General features: G+C 50.8%; 1 protein-coding gene across 2 annotated transcripts in view; it reads left to right on the top strand.

The window, feature by feature from the left end:
- The window catches only part of CHST11 (carbohydrate sulfotransferase 11), a 254,392-nt gene that overhangs the window by 114,869 nt on the left and 118,048 nt on the right, over positions 1–21,475 (top strand). For both annotated transcript variants that reach the window (XM_004743038.3, XM_004743039.3), the window contains exon 2: positions 6,567–6,652. In XM_004743038.3, coding sequence (XP_004743095.1) covers positions 6,567–6,652 — 86 coding nt within the window. The remainder of the gene's footprint in view (positions 1–6,566; positions 6,653–21,475) is intronic.

The raw sequence follows: 21,475 nt of genomic DNA, 5'->3' as shown, positions 1-21,475 counted from the left end.
CTCTACAGGGCTTGCTGAACCCATGGTTCTCTGGGGAAACTTCCAGCTGCCCTGTGTTTAGACATCGGGAACTTAGGGGTCCCCTGGTTTTATCTCTGCACTTGACCAAGGAGAAATCTGAGGCCCGGGGGGACCTGGTTCAAAGCGAGGCTCTGTGGTGGCAAAGCGAGGCGTGGCATCCAGGCCTATGACTTTTCACATGGATAGTCCTGGATGCTATGTACCAGGCTATTTTACGTTTTCATTTAATTCCCCAAACCACCCTAGGATATAGGCATTATTATTATACTTTAGAATTTCAGAGATGAAGAAGCTGACTGAAGGTCCCAGGGCTGGTTAATAGTGAAGCCAGGATCAGAATCCAAAGGGTGCTGCTCGGGGCTTGGGACTTGGCTGATTTTAGCATGGGAGAAGTCCAGAGTTCCAGGAATCTCTTCTGTCCCAGGCAAGCCAGGATGGTCAGAAGCACAGGATGTGCTCCCCCCGGAGAGGGGAGAGCTGCGACGGAGTAGCCTTTCAGAGCAGCTGGGTACCCGACAGTAGCAAAGCAGATGGCCCGTCTTTCCAGGAATGGAAAACTCCCTCCTCTGAGGGAGCTGGGTATCTCTCTCGCTTACCCTAACTTGATGGCGTTGACCGAGACATGGTCCTGTGCCAACACCCTTTAGACAGATGGGCTGGTCGGTACCGCACCAGGGCACTGCGTGAATTGGTGCCTTTGCAGAAGACATGTCTGTGATTGCATTGTTGCTCTGCACCCGCAGAGCATGGTGTAGATGAGGGCTCATACTCAGGCTGTTAGCAAAATCAGATTCAGAAAGTGTCCGAAGTTAAGTGAAGTATTAGAGCAGTTTTGCTGGCAGGGGAGGGGGGAGTGGAGGCTCATTTGGACCCAGCTGACTGAGTAAGTAAGCCTTGCCTCGCTGTGGAAGTCGAGGGAAGGGGAAGACAGATGCTGTGGCAGCAGCTTGTAGGGACAGCAGGGGAAGTAGTGAAGACCACCCTTTCTGGGAGCAGGCCTGGGTTTGAATTTGCCGCGTGTTCTGCCCTCCGCTGGCTGTGTGATCTTGCGCCAGTTACTGGCCCTCTCTGGGATTCCGTTGGCTCAACTGTAAAATGGGAATAAATCATATTATCATCATTGCATTATTTTGGACATACAGGGTTTTTAGGAGTCACAAATGACGCAATGTGAGAAAAAGGCTTAGCCTCTGTCAGGCATCAGGCACATGATAAACTCAATAAATCATAGTCGTCATGATTCTTATTATTAACTCTTGCTGTACTTGATAAGACCTGAGTTCTAGCCTCAGCTCTGCGGCTGGCTACCCCGGGGAGCTTAGGCAAGTGTTTAACCTCTCAGTTTCTTCTGTAAAGTGATGGGGCTGGATGGTACTCCCCGAGCAGCCCAAAGGTCTGTAGTTTTCTTTTTCTTTTAACGACTTTATTTATTTATTTGGCAGACAGAGATCACAAGTAGGCAGAAAGGCAGGCAGAGAAAGAGAAGGAAGCAGGCTCCCTGCTGAGCAGAGAACCTGATGCCGAGCTCCATCCCAGGACCCTGGGATCATGACCTGAGCTGAAGGCAGAGGCTTAACCCACTGAGCCACCCCGTGCCCCAGTCTGTAGTTTTCTAAAATGCATCAAAGGTGAGCTCCCACCCAGAGCCCCAGGGCCTTACAGTTTTATGTCCTAAGACCCACATTAACCATCCAGCAGCTCCCATGCAGCCCAGAAGCAAAGGCGAGGTCAGAGGGAGCCACTCAGAGGGTGAGGCGGACTCCAGCCCCTTGCCGGGAGCCCACTTTGTGTCACCTGCTGTCCGTTTATTTTGAGTAGAGGATCCATGTAGGAACAATGTGCTCTTTGTCATCATAAAAAAAACACAGGGGCTTGATTCTGATTTTAGCTTCATTCATGTATCTTGGAATATACAGAAACGTTCCTGGGTCCAAGAAATCGTGCTGTAAATTGAGCCAATTTGATTCTTACCAAACGGTCTTGAGTTCCGTTGATTGGGGTTTTGAAAGGGAAAGAGAAAAGCAAGTGTTGCAGCTAAATAAAACCTGTGGTGGCACATGGACAGCAGGAGGCCACTGTTAAATGTCCTCAGGGATTCCTTTCTTAGGGCTTTTGATCACCAGACCTTTTATTTTCAAAGGAAAAAAAAAAAAAAAGAACAGCTGTTGAATGCTACTGGTAGTTTCTTCCTTATATAGTAGAAAACAGCCTGTCCAAGGCTTGTGAAGGAAGCCTTAAATCCTAGCTCATTCACAGGCTTTTTTGTGTGCCTACTGTGTGCCAAGCAGCAGGGGAAAATGTGAATAAGAAGGGGGTGGTCTGTAGTCCATACCCCTCTGCCCATGCCTGGCATGCTGTAGGCACTTGGGAAGTTCATTGAATGAATGGAGTGTAGTAACAGTTAGTTTTTGGTCTGTCCCATCACATCATTTTAATGACCCCTGTGACACTGGATTACCTTTTAGATGTAATCCAGTGTCACAGATGTGGCCAGCCAACCCAGTCTTGGGCCAAGCTAGAAAGTTGCGTGGTGGACTTGGCATCTGACCACGGGTCCAGCATTCCAGCTGAGAGCACGGACGGGCGCTGCTGGAGTCCACACTTCCCCTCTTAGTCACGAGACCCGGGCAAGTTACCTAGCCCTGCTGTGCTTCAATATTCCTATCCATAAAGTGGGAACAGTGGCGGTACCCACCCCATACAGCTGCTGTGCAGATGAAATGTGTCAGCTACAGGGCGTCCCGTGAGCCCTCTCTAAACTGTACCCGCTACCATCTGTGTATGTCACTCACTCAACCTTCTCTGATGCCACTTTACCTAAAACGCTCATGGGAACGACACACTTAATACTTAGGTGCATAATTGCCAGCCCTTCCTTTGTCTCCCAGGCACGCAGCAGGTCCTCACTGTCCTTGTTTGGATGTGAAGAGCCTAGCAGTCTGGTCTGAATCTGCGAGTGGTTACTTTCCACTCCCGTGGTCTTGACCTTGGTCAAGCTTCTGAAGTCAACAGAGGCTCAGACCTATAAAATGCGGTCCTTCCTTCACCGTGGGAAGGGTTATGCTTAACCAAGTGCCTGGCACACGAGCACTTGGTAAACAGTAAGATTGTTATCATTCTCATAAACAGCACACAAGGCCCCTTTGGCTTTGGTGGCCTGGGGTGCCGAAGCTGGTTCCTGGGGCGCCCGACAGAGTGCACATGGCCAGGGCTGGAGGAGGCACAGAGGGCGGGCAGCCTTGGGAAAGAGACTGTGTTGCAGGCCCCACATGGTCAAAGCATTTTAAAGGCCTTGTATTAGAAAAATAAACCAATTAAATAATACTGCCCCCCATAAAAGCTGACTTTTAATGGACTCCATGGTAAGTTTTTCACCGTGGCGGTCCTGCAGCCTCTGTCTCCGTGAGCCTGTCTGCCGCCATGGGGAGGGTTTAATCTTGCATGGCGTGAGCATAATTTTATAAGTTTTATGGCTGTTTTTTCTCCTCCAAAGTGTTGCTATGTCATTGTGCTCCAAGGGCAAGTTGCACGCACTTAACAGTTTACCTCGTTTTTGGTGGAAATGAAAAATGAAGCAATAAATTAAAGAAAAACACAACGTGGATTTTCCCCCTTCTTCTCGAGGCTTTGGTAGAGGAACAAAGAGGCAGTGTTTCCCCCCGCCCCACCCCCGGACAGCCTAATCAAATTCTAACAGCTTTTGTGGGTGGACATTTGCCCGCAGATCGCCTTGCGGGAGAGGGCTGTGGGGAGGCGGCACGTGTCTGGGGCGTTTTTGGCTGACCCCGGGATCCTGGGGACTGCTCTCTGGGGTAAGGAGGGGGTCAGCCAACGAAGCCCATGGGCCGTGCCTGTTTCTGTGACACGGAAAAATCATCCAAAGAAGATTTCCTGACACCTGAAAATGACACGAAATTCACGTTCTGTGTCCGTGAATGGAGCGGTGTTGGCATGCAGCCACGCCCATTGGGTTCTGGGCTGTCCCGGGCTAATGACAAGGTGCCCCAGAGACTGGGGGGCACCGGGCCGAGGTGCTGCCTGCCCTTCAAAAAAAAGCAGTGACCCTGCTCTTGGAGGCAAAGGAGAAGGAGCAAGAGCATACAGTCCTCAGGTTCCTGGAAGCGATGCTTTACTCTGAGGATTTCCACGTGGCTCCGAGGGGCACGTCAAAAGAGAACTGCCTGAGAAAGCATCGACTCACCTGGAGAATGTTCAGAAGTAACTGGCTCCGTGCAGAGATGGCTTTCCTCACCATCCCAACCCCAGGCAGGCTTCTGAGCGAGGGAGGGGCCCGGGTGTGTCCCTCTTCGGCCAGCCCTCCCTGCCTTCTGTGGCTTTCCAGTCAGAGAGCGTTTTTTTTTTTTTTTTAAGATTTTATTTATTTATCTGACAGAGAGAGAGCACAAATAGGCAGAGAGGCAGGCAGAGAGAGAGGGGAAAGCAGGTTCCCCACTGAGCTGAGAGCCCGATGCAGGGCTTGATCTAAGGACCCTGAGATCATGACCTGAGCCGAAGGCAGAGGCTTAACCCACTGAGCCACCCAGGCGCCCTTTCTTTTATTTGACAGAGAGAGACAGCCAGAGAGGGAACGTCAGCAGGGGGAGAGGGAGAAGCAGGCTTCCCGCTGAGCAGGGAGCCCGATATGGGGCTTGACCCCAGGACCCTGGGATCATGACCTGAGCTGAAGGCAGACGCTGAGCCACCCAGGCACCCCCCAGAGAAGCCTTTGAGGTCTGCTGACTTCCCATCAGCTCGTTGGATGACTCAAGAGCAGAGAGGTTCTGCCCTTCCCTCCTGGGTGTAAGCAGGTTTTTGTTGGGAATTGTTATGTGCAAATCCAGTGTACGATCTGATGCCTTCAGAAATTTGTAAGAAACGTTTTTTGGCCTGCACGCCGGTGTAAGCATTCTGCAGATAGGAGTAATTCACGGAATTCTCACAGCCCGCGCCATCTTACAGCTGAAGAAACACAGGCACAGCAAGGTTAGGTGCCTTGCCAAAGGTCACGCAGCTGGAATGCAGTTGAGCCAGAATGCAAACCCCGGGCTGTCTGCTGCCGGGAACATCCTGGGTCCGCTCCACGGCTGCTACAGAAGGATGCATTCTTTAGGCTTCTGGATGGATCTGCTTTCCTTGTCCGCCCCCCCACTCCCATGCCCTACCATGTCATCGCACGAGAAGATAGCCTCCGGTGGGAGAAGAAAACGCTTGTTGTCTCATTCATTTGTTTCTCCCTCCTGGACACTGTCCTCCCTTCAACAAATAATTACCGACAGGTGACTGTGTGTACGGCTCTGGGAGGGAGGGCCCAGAATGAGAGTGTTGGTGAGCAAGGAGAAAGAGAAAAGAAAAACTCTTTTCCACTTAAAAATAGTTCTTGGAGGTCAGGGGTGGGGGGTGGCGCCTGGCTGGCTTAGGCGGTGGAGCTTGTGACTCCTGATCTTGGAATTGTGCGTTCGAACCTCACATTGGGTGTAGAGTTTACTTAAAAATAAAACCTTTAAAAAATAGTGCTGAGTGTCCCCAATGCTGTTGGCTTTTGAGGAGTTCCCTTAATTCTCCCTCTTTTATTTTATTTTTTTAACTTTTCTTTTTTGTGGGCTCCAGACCTAGTGTGGAGCCCAGCATGGAGCTTGAACTCACGACCCCTGAGATCAAGAACTGAGCTGAGATCAAAAGTCAGATGTTGGGGCACCTGGGTGGCTCAGTGGGTTAAAGCCTCTGCCTTCAGCTTAGGTCATGATCCCAGGGTCCTGGGATCGAGCCCCACGTCGGGCTCTCTGCTCAGCGGGGAGCCTGCTTCCTCCTCTCTCTCTGCCTGCCTCTCTGCCTGCTTGTAATTTCTGCCTGTCAAATAAATAAATAAAATCTTAAAAAAAAAAAAAAAGTCAGTTGTTTAACTGACAGAACCACCCAAGCACCCCTTACCCTTCTTTTATTATTTATAAGTGCCCTCCTGTCTGTTTAGAACTATAAGTCCTTGTCCTTTGTGCCTTGACCTGAATACGTTCATTAAAAATAACCTAATTTACAAGAGGCTTTGGGGTGACCGAGTATCTGACTTAGCCAGTGGGGAGGGCCCTCCAAGGGGAGGCCCTGCAGGGTGCTCAGGTGACCAGAACCAGGTGCTGGAGCGGGGGAGGGGGTAGGGAGGGCAGGAATAAGAGGTTGTAATTGATCATTGAGGCCTCAATTTGAAATATATCACCAAGCCTGGTGCTCCTAGAGCTCACTCCCTGGGAACAAACTTTTCACTCTTTTGTAAGTAGCTTCATTTTGGTGAGTTTCAGATGCCTGACTTGTTTTCCTAAAAACTTGGGGGAAAGAATGTTTTAGATTATTTATGACCTTCTGAGTGTGGAGATGCCAGCAAGCTGGGGAAGACGTACCATTGGATAAAGGATCAGTAGCTTTGCTAGAAGCTGACTTTCTCTCTTCCTTTCCTAGCTGTTTCTTCTTCCCCCACCGACCTCTGTGCCTTTTTCTTTGTCAGACAACAAGCTTTTGTTGCTCATTTCTGATGAGCCTTCACTTTCTCTCCTCAGTCATGCGGAGGAACCCCTTCGGTGTGGACATCTGCTGTCGGAAGGGGTCTCGAAGCCCCCTGCAGGAACTCTACAACCCAACCCAGGTAAGCCCCGGAAACTTTCTTGCTTTCTTGGCTTGGTCTCCATGCATCAGTTTTTGGAGGAGAGGGGAGAATGAAAGTCTCCAAAATCTGGTTCTTGCGGAATTTGAAATTTCCTGGCATTGCTTGGCATTTTACCTTCAGTGGTCGTTTTCTTGGTCACCCTTGTTCCGTGTCATGGCTCTCAATTCTAGCGACCAGAATTTAGAATTCGAGAAACCCTTTGGTATAGTTCTCGACTAAGCTTTCAGACCTGCTTAGGTTTGAGAGCCATATAGTCACAGGTTCCAGAAATGGGGCTCTGAACTTAGCCATCTGGACAGTGTCCCCCTTAGCACCCCCAAAGAAGGTTCGTGTGTGGGTGAACCTGTCTCCCTGTTCCATCGGTCCATTCAAGTCCAAGATCGATCCTCCAAAGATTCCCCCTCACTGTAGCTGGTACCAAGAGTCCATTCTGGTTGGGGGCGGGGGTTGCTTTTTGTGAAGTGACTGTCATGGTAAATTGAGCTTGATCGTGAAGAGTTTCTCTTGGAGTGAACTAAGCTTCAATCAAGGGAATATGTCCTGGTGGAAAGCTAGAAGCCGGGAGAAGAGGCCTGGTCACCATGGCGATGGCCTCTGTGATGTGTGTGGGTCTTGATGAGATTCTAAGGCTGGTTCTCTTGCGGGAACTTGATACTAGGACTAGTAAGTGAGCTACTAGTGGCCTGACCTTTGCTGTTGAGCAAAGGAAAAAAATGTACTGCTTTGGCCTTAGTCTCTTAGGTTTCTTTCTTTCTTTTTTTTTTTTTTAATCAAATTCTTAATTTAGTAATTTTGTGGACTAAGGTGCTTGGTAGAGGAAGATAAAGCATGGTGCTCAAAGATGTTGCATTCCCTGAGGTCTCACAGAGGGAACTTTCTAATCCCATAGATCTCACCTACACTCCCTTCTGCAAAAATGGGCTCCTGGGCTTGTGCATCATGGGTGTCCTAACCAGGTGAATCCACTCCCTCATCAGCACCACTGCTTGGGCGTTCCAGCGTGGCCAGGCCTGGTTAGCCAGGTGACTGCAGACTCCCATCTCCCCAGGCTTCCATACTGGGCTTTCTGGTGACTCAACAGGGAATAGTTATTTGGGTTTTGTTTGGCGCCCAATTAAGCTGATTATTAGAGGCAAGTCTCCTAACATGTTCACATACCCGTGTTTAGGAAGAGCAGACAGGAGGTCCGTGGACTGTGTCTGTGCTGTTCACTGGCGTATCCCCAACCCCTAACACAGGGCCTGGTCTGTAGACGGTGCCCCCGCCTACCTGTGATGGGAAGAATGAAAGTGTGTGTTCACATCCTACCTCCTCTCCAGCTGGCTGTGCGGCTTGAATACGTGATGAGTCCACGTCTCTGGAATGCGGGAAGGATAAAATAACTCTGATGGGTCAGGGCTATGTAAACATTTGTCATTATCATGGTCATGAGGGTGGTTTCCATACTGGAAGTCTCGACTTGAGAGTCAGACGTGGGTTCAGAGCCTGGTTTCTTCATTCCCTAGCTATGTGAGTGTGGGCAAGGTACCGGACCCCTCTGAGACCGCCGGCCGTCCTCTGTAATGCGATGCTCACAGTCCCTGGCTTGCAGGTTTCCTGGAGAAGATGGACTTTGCTCAGTGCCTCCTATGGAGTTTGTCTATTCCTGGATTCATTCACTTGTTGACGCATTCATTTCTTCACTATTACAAGCGCCGGGCACTGGACACCAGACAGCTGGGCATGTGTGGTTAGCCCTCCGTGTCTGGTTCCTCTTGTTGTCCCAGAGCTGGCATGAGCGAGTTGACTGGAAAGGGAGACCCAGCTTGGCCTGTTTGTAAACCCACCAAAGGAGAGACAACCTGCGTGGGTAGAGGTCATCTCTTCTTTCTGGTGGTGTTTTGTTTTCCGGGTGAGAAGCTCATTTAGCAGCAGCCTAGGACCTGGGAGGGATGATGGGGCTGGAGAGGCAGCTCTGGGAGCCGTTTGTGAGGGCGTAGGCGGGTGAGTCACCTCCACCAAGAACGTCGTGGGCAAGCTGTCTGGTCCCCTTCTCTGGCAACCAGGGAAACGTCCCCGCAGGAAGATCTCCCCGCTTCCTCGGGATGTTGCCCGGGATGTTTTTTCTTAGGCTTGTTTCCTTTACAAGCTGCAATTGTGTTCCATTCCCACGCAAATACAGTCCGTGGTGCTTCTCAGAGACACTCTCTTGGGGATCCTTTGGGCTGCCGTGGGCTGCCGTGAGCTAGGCGTGGAGAGGAGAGAAGGGAGCAGCCACCCCTGTTGAGTTAAGTTTCATGTCCCCAAGAATTTTACGGACTCTGGACCCAACTGGGCTTGGTTGTGCTCTGTCATTCTTTCCCACCAGCCAAGCTGCTGAAGCTGCCGGGCCTGGACTGATGTTCTGACAGAGGCAGATGACAAAGCCTGTCAGTTTTGCTAGAAACCAAACGGCTCCTAGGGATGCCATTTCCCCATCTTAGGCTGATTGGTTATTTGGCTTTGATATACGATGGTGAGAATAGGAACTATTTATTGTAGATAAGAAAGGATTGTTAGAGGGGAGCCTGGGTGGCTCAGTGGGGTAAAGCCTCTGCATGATCGCTCAGATCATGATCTCAGGGTCCTGGGATCGAGCCCCGCATTGGGCTCTCTGCTCAGCGGGGAGCCTGCTACCTCCTCTCTGCCTGCTTCTCTGCCTACTTGTGATCTCGGTCTGTCAAATAAATAAATGAATAAATAGATAAATAAATAAATAAAAGCTTAAAAAAAAAAAGAAAAGATAAAGAAACGAACGTTAGAGCAAGAAGGTACCATCTTCGTTACCATGTACCAAGGCTGTAGACCAGATGTTTTCTCGATGGTTCTAAACATCTCGGAATGCTTACGATAAGCCCCAAACGAGGTCTGCTATTCCTATTTCACAAATGGGAGAGCTGAGGCCAGGGAAGTTCCACAGCTTGCCTAGGACCCCACAGCTGGTAAGAAGCAGCATAAAGATTCAAGCCCAGGACACACCACACATCCATTTATCTCTATGCTCTGCTCACTGTTACCAGCAGAGTTTTTTTGGCACGAATCACCCCATACCCTGCAAAACAACAACTGAATCACACCCAGATTTTTACTGGACAAAGACTTAAAAAGCTCTCTGGGGGACAATTGGCTATAATCGGATTTTTGTGTCCATGGTTTTATTATTTCAGGACCTCACGAATCCCCTAACCACTGAAATGACAATTGGTTAAAAAAAAGTTTATGGTTGATATTCTTAGAAGAACTGTGCTCTGATGTCTTATAATTTTCCTGGTTCTCCGCTGTCTCCCTGGCCCCGAAATAAAATGTAATTGCTGATCAGATCAGCGGGTGTCAAGTCACCGAAAGTTCAGGGGTTGCCAACTGCACATTTGTGGGCCGAGCACATCTGTGGGCCGCCCTGGTGTAGCTCAGACTCGCAGGGCAGAGCTCGTCGGCAGCCGTCAATAGGGCCATAATTGCCCCAAGAGTGCCAGTGGGAGCGAGACAGCTTGTCCTCCTGCCCCGCCCACCTCCTGGTCCTCTCGTGGGTTCCCTGAAATCTTCACAGCATCACTCATGTGGTTCAGCCCTGCCCTGCCTGGTGCTTTCTTTAGCATTTCTCCCTGCTCTGTGATTACCATGTTCCAAGAAGACAGATGTGCAGCTTAGGGGCTGACCAGGGAATTCAGGAATTCATAAACGCAGAGTCTAGAAGGCTTGTAGGAGTGCACTAGGTCCAGCTGTCGATGGGCATTCCTGAGGGCCTGGGAGGACCAGTCTGTGTTTGAGGGATCTAGTGGTATTCTGGGTGAACTGTTTGAGGCCCCCCAACTTTTTTTTTTTTTTTTTTTAAGGAAAAAACAAATATCTGTTATTTGGTCCAGTCTTCAAGATGCTAAAGTAGAGTTACTTCTCTATAACTTAGGCTCCAGGAGGAAGGATCGAAAGAGGGAGCAAGGAAGGAAAGGGACTCTTCCCTGAAAGTGTGATCTGCTTTCACTCCATGAGACCACACTGTTTGAGGCATTTCTACACATATCTTGTTGAATCTTCACAAGAACCTGAAAAGGAAGGTTGAACCCCATTCTTCAGATAAGTCAACTGAGGTTCAGTTAACGGAGCAACTTGCGGAGCTCGCACAGGTCCGCAGAGGTAGCACCGGGCCCGTCCGGCCTGGTGAGGTAGGAGGAGGATGAGAGCCAATCCCTTCATCTTTTCCAGGTGGAGGAGAAAAATGCTTTCTTGAGGTTCTCGTCCCTAGTGACTCAAGCTGAGACAGATGTGCTCAGGATTGTTGTGAAAATTCCCGAGATCAGGGGCCAAGGCTTGTGGAGTGATGCAGAATGCACAGTAGGTGTCCGGTAAGTGGCCGCCATTTTGTTTTCTGTTTCCCAGACCTGATATTTGGAGAGGCCTTTGTCTCTTGGCGGCAGCTAGGCTGAGTAGGAGTCACCCTCACAAACTCTGCTGTGGGATAGTGAGTCTCGGTGAAATTAGGAAGTCGGGGTGTTTGATTGAGTTTAGACTGATAAAAACTTGAACTGTCCAAAGGGGTTGGGGTGGGGGCTCTTCTAGCACCAACCTAAATAGCCTTTTCAGCCATGCTCGCCAAGCTTTGTTTCTTCTGCACATGTTTATAGGCTAAACAGGGGGAAGAGGCATGGAGAGGAGAGGCACGTGGTAGGCGGGCGTGATAAATGCTGATAATAGAGGCTTTGGGAGAATCAGGGGTAAGTAACCAACCCTTTAAGGTGCAGGGCAAGTGGGAGGCTTTGTAGAGGGGGTGGCAGTAGCTAGGCCTTTGAAGACACATCAGGCGTCATCTGACAGAGAAGAGGGAACAGCATCAAGGAGGGGAGGAACAGTAGAAGCGTGGGCCCCAAGTGGGCTCATCCATGGCACATTCTGGGATTGGAGAGGGGTTTGTGGCCAGAGTGGGGAGCATGCAGGGAGCTGGTTGGAGAGAAGGCAGGAGGGACAGGGTGGTCCCACCCAGATTAGGCTTGTCTACCCTTGTGGAGGGTGTAGTCTTTACCTGCCCGCAGGATTGGTGGTTCCAGGGAGCCCAGAGGAGATCCTGTACAACTCTTGAGCCAAGTGCTATTTCGGAGTCAAGCTGCTTGTGAACTGTGGGGCTTCTCCTCTCCTTGCTGCGGCGGCCTCTTTGACAAAATGACTGAGATCTGGGGTTCTCAACCCTGGCTACCCATGGGGACCCCTCGGGGAGCTTTGAAACAATGGCCAGCGCCCAGGCCCCACCCCGAGATTCTGCTTTTGTTGCTGGGTCTGGGATAGAGTTGGGGGGTCGGTGTTTTCAGAACTGCCTGGTGATTCTGGGGGGGGCGGCAGTGTTGAGAAGCACTGGATTGGTGGGTCCATAGGGGTCCCTTGAGTTCAAAACTCCTTGGTTCTTAAGTCACCCATTCCGGGACCAGCCCCTCAAAGCATACCCACCGAGACAGCTCCCTGTCATTTCTTACGAAGCCTCCTGGGACTCCCATCCCTTCATGCTCCACTGGTGGGTTCGGGAGTCGAGGCCCTCAGTTGAGGGGGGACTCCACCAGCACCGTGGGGACAGACCCAAGAGGCAGAGCCTCCAGGCAGGGTTTCGGGAGCGGCCCTGTGTCAGGGACATTTGAGCCACACAGCTCTGGACCCCGTAAGGACGAGAACCCAGACTTGTTCCATGCCACGCATCAGACGGGCATGTCACAAGGAACAGCTCTGGTCTTTCGAACAAGTGCGAAAGAAGGAGTGGCCCCCGGCCTTCAGAATTTTCTTTTGGGAAGACTGCGGCTCATGGTCGGACTCGCCGGAGAAGGCAAGGACGAGCAGACATTGTGCGGCTTCCAACTCGGGGCAATTAATCCCTTCATTACCAACCACCTGGTAAATGACGAGTCCGTCTAATTATCTTGTTTTGACCCAACAGCTGTCTACCAGCCAAGGAGGGATTAATTGATTTAGCTGTGGACCGGCTCCTTATGCAAAGATATTACTTACTGTCAGCCTTGCAGAACGGCAGCTGGCTGGCAAAGATGAAATATTACATGAACTTGATCTTACGCACAGTGCTTGGAAGAATGCTTCATTATTAATTGCAAATTACAATAGATGTGCAAGCCCATTGCAAAACTCAGGGACAGCAGGCCGCCTCTGTCGCCGGGGCCGGTTGCTCTATCTCTTTGAACCAGGGAAGGCACCCTGGTCAGATTTCCAATCAAGCCAGGACAGATGGGGACTCGGTCAGACACGATTTGGGTCAGAGGAGAGAATTGGGTGCTTGAAGGCACTGGTGGGGGGGGTGTGTTCCAGCCCAGACGTATGAGCTGGGGCGATGACCTGACCTCCCAAGCATTGGTTTATTGATCTGTAAAATTGGAACACAGTAGGGGCGCCTGGGTGGCTCAGTGGGTTAAAGCCTATGCCTTTGGCTCAGGTCATGATCCCAGGGTCCTGGGATCGAGCTCTGCATCAGGCTCTCTGCTCAGCAGGGAGCCTCTTCCTCCTCTCTCCTCTCTCTCTGCCTACTTGTGATCTCTGTCTGTCAAATAAATAAATAAAATCTAAAAAAAAAAAAAAAATGGGAACACAATACGGTCTTGGAGTTCTGTGAGTTTCGAAATCCTGTTTAAAAAGCACCTGGAAAAAAAAAAAGCACCTGAGATTGTAACCAGGAAGAGTTGGTGGTGTTAATCGTGTTAATTGATAGCCAACCATGATCTGAGTTGATTTAGGTGACCTGGGACTTCTCTTACAGGGTCTGGGCCATGCTGGTCCCCTATATTATAGGCTCAGACACTTTACAGGTGCACACTTGGAGTTTTGTTGAATAATAATAAGCTAGAATGATTTCCTCTTGCTTGGAAGCTACTAGCTGTTCATCATGGGCACTTCCTAAATATTTTGATTTATGTGACATGTCTGGTTGACTCTATTATTAAGAGCCTGGACATGCTGATCGGTAAGGCCATGGGTGCCTTTGTGTGTGTGATGTGTGTGTGTGCGTGTGTCTATGAGTGTGTGATGTGTGTGTGGGTACCTGTACACTCAGCCCATAGCCTGGACCATGGCAGAGAGGGCTACTGGGTTTAAACCTCTTCTTTATTGTCATACCCCCCAGTCCCTAGTGAAATGCTTCAGTAGTAGCTAAAGCCGACCCCCTTTGTGATGCCATTGAGCCCATGGCTTCATCCACGTTTCACTCAGCCCATCTTTATAGGCCATTGGTCCATTTCGGGAAGCCTCGTTTGACGCCATATATTCAAACCTAGGTAGTGAGCTCAGTGCCTTAATGGGGTTTTTCTGTGTTAGTCTGTGTGACTGCAGTCTGGCCTCTTCCAGCCAGAGAAGGGCATTCGAATGACAAAATGACCTCGGCAGTTTCTGTATGGCAACACAGCTCTAAAATCTGCCATTTTCAGAAAGTTATTTCCTAAATTACCCTCAATTATAAGAGACTTTTACATAATTTGATTTTTCTTTAAATTACATGACTCAAGTAGCTTCTCAGCCATTTGGATTTGAACCTTGTCAGATGCGTAGGGCTGATACTAAGCCCTGGCTTGTTCTCACCTTCTCTGTTGGAGAGACCTGGGTGGGGGTGGGTATTGTCTTCTGCCCCCTCTCGCTCCCTTCCTGATGGTGCCCACATTTCCCTCGTTTGGGACATTCAGCCTGTGCCTCTGAAATGATGTTACTCGGCCTTGAGCCCCTTGAAGGCAGGGGCTGTGTCTTGTTCACCTGCTGGCTGTTTCGGGCCAGCTACAGGACAGGCTCCCCAGGGGTTTGGGCAGTGAGGGGAGCGGCTTGACTGTGCTTTGAGCAAGTCTGGTATGTGGACATTCGGGCTGAAGGGGGTGATCGGGGCTTCAATGAAAGCAGGAGGTCTCCTGGGGTCAAGTGATGCCCCTGATCCAGAGAGTATGTCTCCAAGGCAAGCCGATGCCTGTGTCTCCCCTAAAAACATTTTTTGTGTACAAGTACCATGGAAGGGTCAATGCTTAGAAAGGCATTGATCATTTCCATCTCCACTTGCATCTGGTGACATTCTTTCTGGAGGCCAGCATGTGTCAGAGGGTGAGGTTGGAGAGAACAGGTTCAGGGGCCCGGTGCTTGAAGGAACTGGGGAGAGCGAGCCTGAGCCTGAGAGGAATGCAGGGGTGGGGTGGGGGGATTCCTCAAGCCAGATCTCCCTCTCCCTCAATACTTAGTCCACATCCAGCCCTGCTTCTTTTTTCCCTCTTGTTCCTCCCTCTCCTCCTCCTCCCATGGCCTGTGGCACAAGCAGCACTCGGTACATGTGCATTGATTGAAATGGAGCTGAAATTCCTGGGTTCCCCCTCCCTCTGTGTACCTACTGGGGTAGTTTGCTGAGGCTGCAGACTGGGGGGGGGGGGGGTCACAACCGAAACTTCATGTCTCACAGCGCTGGAGGCCAGAAGTCCAAGATCAAGGTGTTGGCAGGGTTGGTTCCTTCTGAGCGCCGCGAGGGAGAACCTGTTTCATGCCCCTTTCCCAGCTTCTGGTGGTTTGTCGGCAACCTTTGTCTCGCTTGTAGGAGTGTCCCCTCAGGCTCTGTTTTTCCCCTCATGTGGTGGTGTTCTCCGTGTGTGTCTGTGTGTGTGTGTGTGTGTGCGCGCGTGCGCGCACGCGCATGCATGTGCGTCCAAATTTCCCTTTCTTAAAAGGACTTGAATCCTATCGGATCGGGGGCCACGTATTCCAGTAGGACTTCATCTTCATTAATTACATCTGCAATGACCCTCTTTCCAAATAAAGCCACATTCACAGGTACCAGGGGTTAGTCTTCAACATATGGCTCTGTGTGTGGGGGAGGGTACACAAGGCAATCCGTAAACCCTGCTCTGTGCAGAGCACTTTCTAGAAGCTGGGACTCTCAGGATGAAGACCCTTGCCCTCTGTTAGTGTCGACTCTGACAGGTGCATCGCCCGTAAACTGACCATTACAGGATGAAATACTATTTCAGGTCAGCGCCCGGTGCTGGAGTAGTGTAATCAGATGGGATCATGGACCTAGACTAGGTGTGAGTACACACATGTGCTTGTGTGTGTGCACAGCCCCAGCCAGGGCACAGGGGAGGGGGGTCCACGGAGGAACAGCCTGCCCCCAGCTCCCCGCACAGTCAGTAAACCCACAAAGAGGAAAGGATATGCTCACTTTCAAGGGACTAAAATCATTGTCCCTCCTGGGCGGGCATCCGATCCTCCCATGCCCCTCTGGTTAGGACGAACAGGCCAAGGATTTGTGAAGAACAGCGCCCTCCGTGGCTCCTGACTTCTAGAAAGGTCGGCAGCTCCAGTGCCTCCAGCCATCTTTTATGTTCAGTATCTACATGACCATGCGGGGCGGCCTGCCGGGTTGGCCTCCTCCCAGTCTTGGCAGGTGTCAGGCAGCCCTGGAAAGAAGCTGGCCATTCCGGAATACGCCACAGGGGCGTGCCGCTCGGGCAGACTCTGGTGCTGCCTAAAACGGCCTTTGCAACATTTATTTTCCTTCGTCTTAAATCAGGGCTTTAAAGCCACAGAACAGCCAGTATACTGTCTGGCAGTCATTCCAAGTATTGGAGAAATGGCTCTGACCGTCTGTTCAGTCTCCAGCATGTTCCCTGCAGGAATATCCACAGATCTAGCTGTGGATACAAGGCTGTCCTGCCGGTGCAGAGCTCCGTTTATGAGAGCCGAGCAGGGTCGGGGCTCGCTTGGATCCGGTCTCGCGTCCTGCCCCGGTGTTCGGGGCAAAGCTCTGAGAAAGAGCGGAGCTTCTGAGGCCACACAGCCTAGAGGCGGTCAGGAGCATGGGGCTTGGAACTGGCCCACCTGGGCGGGAGTCCCGGGGCCACCCCCTGACTTGGGAAAGCTCCTGACCTGCTCTGTGCCCATTTTCTCACGTGCAAAATGAGGATAATATTAGCCCCTGCCTCCTAGGCTTCTCGTGAGGATTAAATGAATCCAGACGCTGCAAACACTTCATCAGTGAGGTCAACACAAGTGTTTGCTGTCTGTTGCTGTTATTGTTATTCAGGCACAAAAGCTGGAAAGGCGCACGTGATCCCTGAACTGAGCAAGTCCAAGTTCAGATCACTTGGAAGAAAGAGCTCCATTTGGCTGGACTGTCTTCTACCTGTGAGAAGGGAACTCCCATCTTCAAAGCTTGGGTTCTCTGCTTTAGCTGCTCTGGAGCATCACAAAAGGCACTGTAACTAGTCCCAAAGCTCAGACTCTGGGCTTGTACTACTCAAAGCTGGGTCCAAGGGCCAGCGGTCTTGGCATCCCCCGGGGAGCTTGTTAGAAATGCACAGTTTTCACCTGGGGGGAATTGGGGAAGGCTTTTGAGCAAACAGCCCCCTCCTGGGGGCTCCTAGAAGCAGCATGGGTCCAGTGCATTGGATAACAAGGGACAAGGGCATGGGTTTTGGAGACTGGGAAAGCAGAAGCAAGCGGTCCTGATCTCTCCTGGAGCCTGGCGTGCTTTTGATTTCAGAAAACTTAGGATGTAGAAGCTGTGTTTGTGCAGCGTGGCTGCTTGTCCGTGGCAGGGACCCAGAGCCCCGTGGTGGGCTAGCTAGATCGCCAGCCTTGCGGTACCTCTGGGGGCATTAAAAATATTCCTAAGGGGCTCAACTCAGGGAGATACGAAACAGGGTGTGGTGCCTTTAAAAGGCAGCCCCATTGGGTGCCTGGGTGGCTCAGTGGGTTAAAGCCTCTGCTATCTGCTCAGGTCATGATCCCAGGGTCATGGGATCAAGCCCTGCATCGGGCTCCCTGCTCAGCGGGGAGCCTGCTTCCTCCCCTGTCTGTCTGCCTCTCTGCCTACTTGTGATCTCTCTCTCTGTCAAATAAATAAAATCTTAAAAAAAAAAAAAAAAAAAAAGGCAGCCCCATCCTTCCTGGATGCCTTGTCCCTGGGTGAAGGGGATTTGCACGCTTAGAGGGATCTGGGCTCCTTTGGGTGGCCAGAGCCCAGGTTTGTTCTCTTCTTCGGTTGGGCTGTTCCTGACCTCAGTTTGTTAAGAAACAGGCAGGAGGAGCCCCAGTGGGCCGACAAACCACAGCCCCTCCCATTCAGGCCTTTATTTGCAAATAATGTTTTTTAGGCATCCCCCACCCCCATCGCCCTCCTGCCACCTGCAACAGATCTCAAACAATGCGGTTCAATGGGAGGAGAAAATAATTTAGAGCCCTAAGTCCTGAGTTGAAATTCTGCCTTTTTTCACTTATCAGCGGTGGGATCTTGGGCAAATACCTCAATGTCCTGGGGCTTGAATTGCCTCGCCAGGAATGTGGAAATAATTTATTTACCTTTAGCTAAAGAGGCCACACAGCACAGCAGTGAAAACCGGCATTCTCCTCTAATCGGGCTGCCTTGGTTTAAAGCCCCGCTTACTGGCAGAGGCACCTTGGGTTGATTCCTAAATGCTGGATGCCTCAGTGTCCTTCTCCGTGTAATGGGGGTAACAGCAGTACCCGCCTCTTTGAACTGTTAGGAGAATGTAATGAGTTGACTTGTGTCAAGGGCTAGGATAGTATCCACGAGCGCGAGCTACCACTACGAACAAGCTTGCCCTCCGCCTCTGGTCAGCGGGGACTCAGTGCCAGGATGATCAAAGGTGCTCCAGGCGCACCGGTGGGGGGGAGCCGGGTCCAGGGCAGGAGGCAGTGCTCGGAGCAAGAATTGTGGGAACTCTGTGCACCTGTATCCAGAGCCCACGACTTCTCTCTGCTTCCAGGCTTCGAGACCTCTTGCAGAAACTCACGCAGCCCTTCCCCGCTCCCTTATGAGTCAACAGATTATCCTTGAACCAGGAACAAGATTGCTCAGGCCAGAGATGGTGCCCGAGATAGGGAAACTGCGGGGGACTTCTTCCATGGGTGCAAGGGTTGGGAGGCTGGTTGGTGTGTTTCTCGTTCAAGCACTTCCCTCCTGAGACGCAGTGACCATCTGCAGTGTTCTCCCCAGTTCATTCTTCTTTTCCGGAGACCTGTTTAACCAGCAGCAGCTGTTGGAACTGTACGAAAGGGTTAACTCGCCCCCCCCCAAACTCATTTATCACTAAGGCTAAGGACTTAAGCTCACACTGAGCTCTTGGGTTTTGCAGGAGGAACATTCTGGGTTCCACGTTTCAAGAGCAACCCGGAAGTCCATGAATGAGAGACAACTTGTAATCTTTGCAGAGGGGCAAATCTGAATCTGAGAAAGCCGGTCCCTCCGCTAATAAGTGAGCCCAGCCATCCACAGCCTCATAATTCTGTAATTATCATTCTCAGAGCACCTTCATTCCAGGACTCCTGGAGCGGCTTGAAAGTCTTATCTCGTTTTATAGGGAAATTGCATGCTAGAGTGACATTTGGAAATCAGGATGCTGTCATGGGACATGTCCCTCAAAAGTGTTTTGTCACCACTTAGACTGGCTTACAAAGGGCATCTCCACTTTCTGCTCTCGGCCTTGGGTCTGTCTTGTTCATAGAGTGGTTAATCTCTGTTTAGAATCTCAGCCTTGGCGCTCTCAGTAGGTTTTCCTCCAGTTTACAGCATAAATGAGCTGGTGTCTGAAAAGAAATGTGACTTTTTAAAGGAATTGGCAGATACTAGGGGAGTTCAGAAGCAGCTGACATCCAATTATTCATGGTCCTGGGGGAAAGGGACTGAATAGGAAAGAGAAAGCCACAGATAATCTCCAAACCTCTTGTTAATCAGTAGCCTTCTCTTCCAACACGCCTCGAACCAGAGCCAAAAAATGGGCGGATTCATCGCTGTCTTCAAAATTGAGATCTTAAGAGATCAGTACTGGAGAAATAATTTGCCAACTCCTTTCTTAATGAGAAGGATCTAGAGGAACTGATTTCTGCCCCCCACTTATAGCCAAGTGCTGTTTTTCTTGAGCAGGTGGAAAAATGAGCTTATTGTGTTGGTTGGTTTGTTCATTGTCTTATCAGAGAAGAGCTTAGAACACTGCAATTTTCTTTTTGCTAAAAGTAAAAAAATACTGGGATTCAAGCCTCGCAATCTTGAAATAAGAACCAGGAGCTAGAATGAGAGTCCATTGCAATTAATAATGGAGTTTCCCCTAGGGTACATGGAGAGGAAGAAATGATAAGCATCTTGTAAGATAAACAGCCTCTGGCAAATTGTTACCATTCGTTATCCTATTAGTGCGGGTGGGGGGGGGTGCTCTTGAGCCTAAGAAACCCTGCTTTTCTTCATCTGTTCCGCTGTTCAAATTTAACTTGCTAAATAGCAGTGTCCAAATCCAGTGCAAATCTTGGAAGGTGGCTGTGCTTCTGATCTCAAGCTTTACCCGGTGGGATCCTGGGAAAGTCCTCAGATTGTACCCATCAGTTCCGGGGAGGGGGGGTAGGCACCTTAATCATGGCCTGGGGAAAGGATCTATTTGGGGGATAAAAGTCAAGCCAGCCTCAAGCTCAAGTGAGTGTGTACAGCAGCTGCTGCAGAAGAACCCCGTTAAGGGAACCGGGGCAGATCTCTGTTCTCTCTCTCTTGTGCTGTCCTTGACTTTGCCCTTGACCCAGGGGCATTCACAGCCTCTGGCTTGGAGTTAACTTGGGTCCTAAACTGTGGTAGGCAGAACCACCCCACAAAAGATGTCCACATCCTAATCCCTAGAACCTCACAGGGCAGAAGGGACTTGGCCGGTATGGTTAAGGCTCTTAACAAACTGAATTGAGGCCACGCTTTAAAGTCCAGTTTCCAGGAGGGAGTAGTGGAGTGAGCCGGTATAGGGCACACAGCCCAGCCAGCACTGGCTGGGGGACCTCAGGCAAGTCACTTAACCTCTCTGTGCCTCAGTTTCCTCTTCTGTCCACATAGGGATAATCCCAGTAGGTGCCTCAGGGGGTTGTTGCAAGGACTAAATGAAGACACAGCAGTAAAATGATAGAACAAGGCCAGGCACCTAGAAGTGGGTGTGTCTGTGTGGACCATTGCCAGTAACCCCCACAGCCATAGGCAGGGTCCATTGACTCCCAGTTCAGTGCTCACTCCAGGGTTGCCCACATACGAACAGCCAAGACACCCCAAAGCTACGTCATTCTGCCGGAGTGTTCTAAAGCACTAAACCAAGGTGGTTCCTGAAGTTCTAGCTCAGGTCCACACCTGTTTCCTAGACAGAGAGCGTCGTAGGTCTCCGTTGTGACGAATTGGCTATGCGGCCGCAGGGTGAGCACAGCCCTAGACCACGTATAAATGACTACACGGGGCTGGATTTGGTCCAAGGGTGGCCTTTGGACAAGGCTGAGAGCCGGAAGTCCCGAGTTCAAAGTCCCAGCTTCGCCACACCACAAGGGTGTACCTGAGCAAGTCCCGTAGCACACACACACACACACACACACACACCCGCCCCAGGGCACAGGTCTTTCGCCCCTAGAAGTGGGAATAATGCTGGTGCCTCTCTCTGTCTCGAGCAATGGTGTAGACGACGGGAGTGGTGTGTAAACTCCAGTACCAAGCCTAATGTGGGTGTTAACATTTTGCTGCTGGTGTGCAGTCGTGGCCCAGGCTGCCACTGGTAGATGACCGCACACGCAGTGTCCAATGCTCTGTACCGGCCACCGGCTTTCCTGTTGCCTGGCGGAGTCAGGAGAGGCTTATTTACTTTTAGTGACGATGAGGATGAACATCTTGTTTTGGGATTGGAGAAATGCGCCAGCCTCTCGAAGGTCCCGTGCGCTGCCACGCCTAGTGTCTCAAGCAACAGATGCCTTCGGTGTAGCGCGAACGGGTCTCCATGCTGGAAACTGCCGAGGAGCAGAATGACTATGATGAAT

Source organism: Mustela putorius, unplaced genomic scaffold (genome assembly GCF_011764305.1).
Source record: "Mustela putorius furo isolate JIRA1106 unplaced genomic scaffold, ASM1176430v1.1 tig00000788_pilon_pilon_pilon, whole genome shotgun sequence".
Lineage (NCBI taxonomy): Eukaryota > Metazoa > Chordata > Mammalia > Carnivora > Mustelidae > Mustela > Mustela putorius.
Note: the sequence above shows the minus strand (reverse complement) of the source record. Positions and strands in the feature narration are given on the sequence as shown.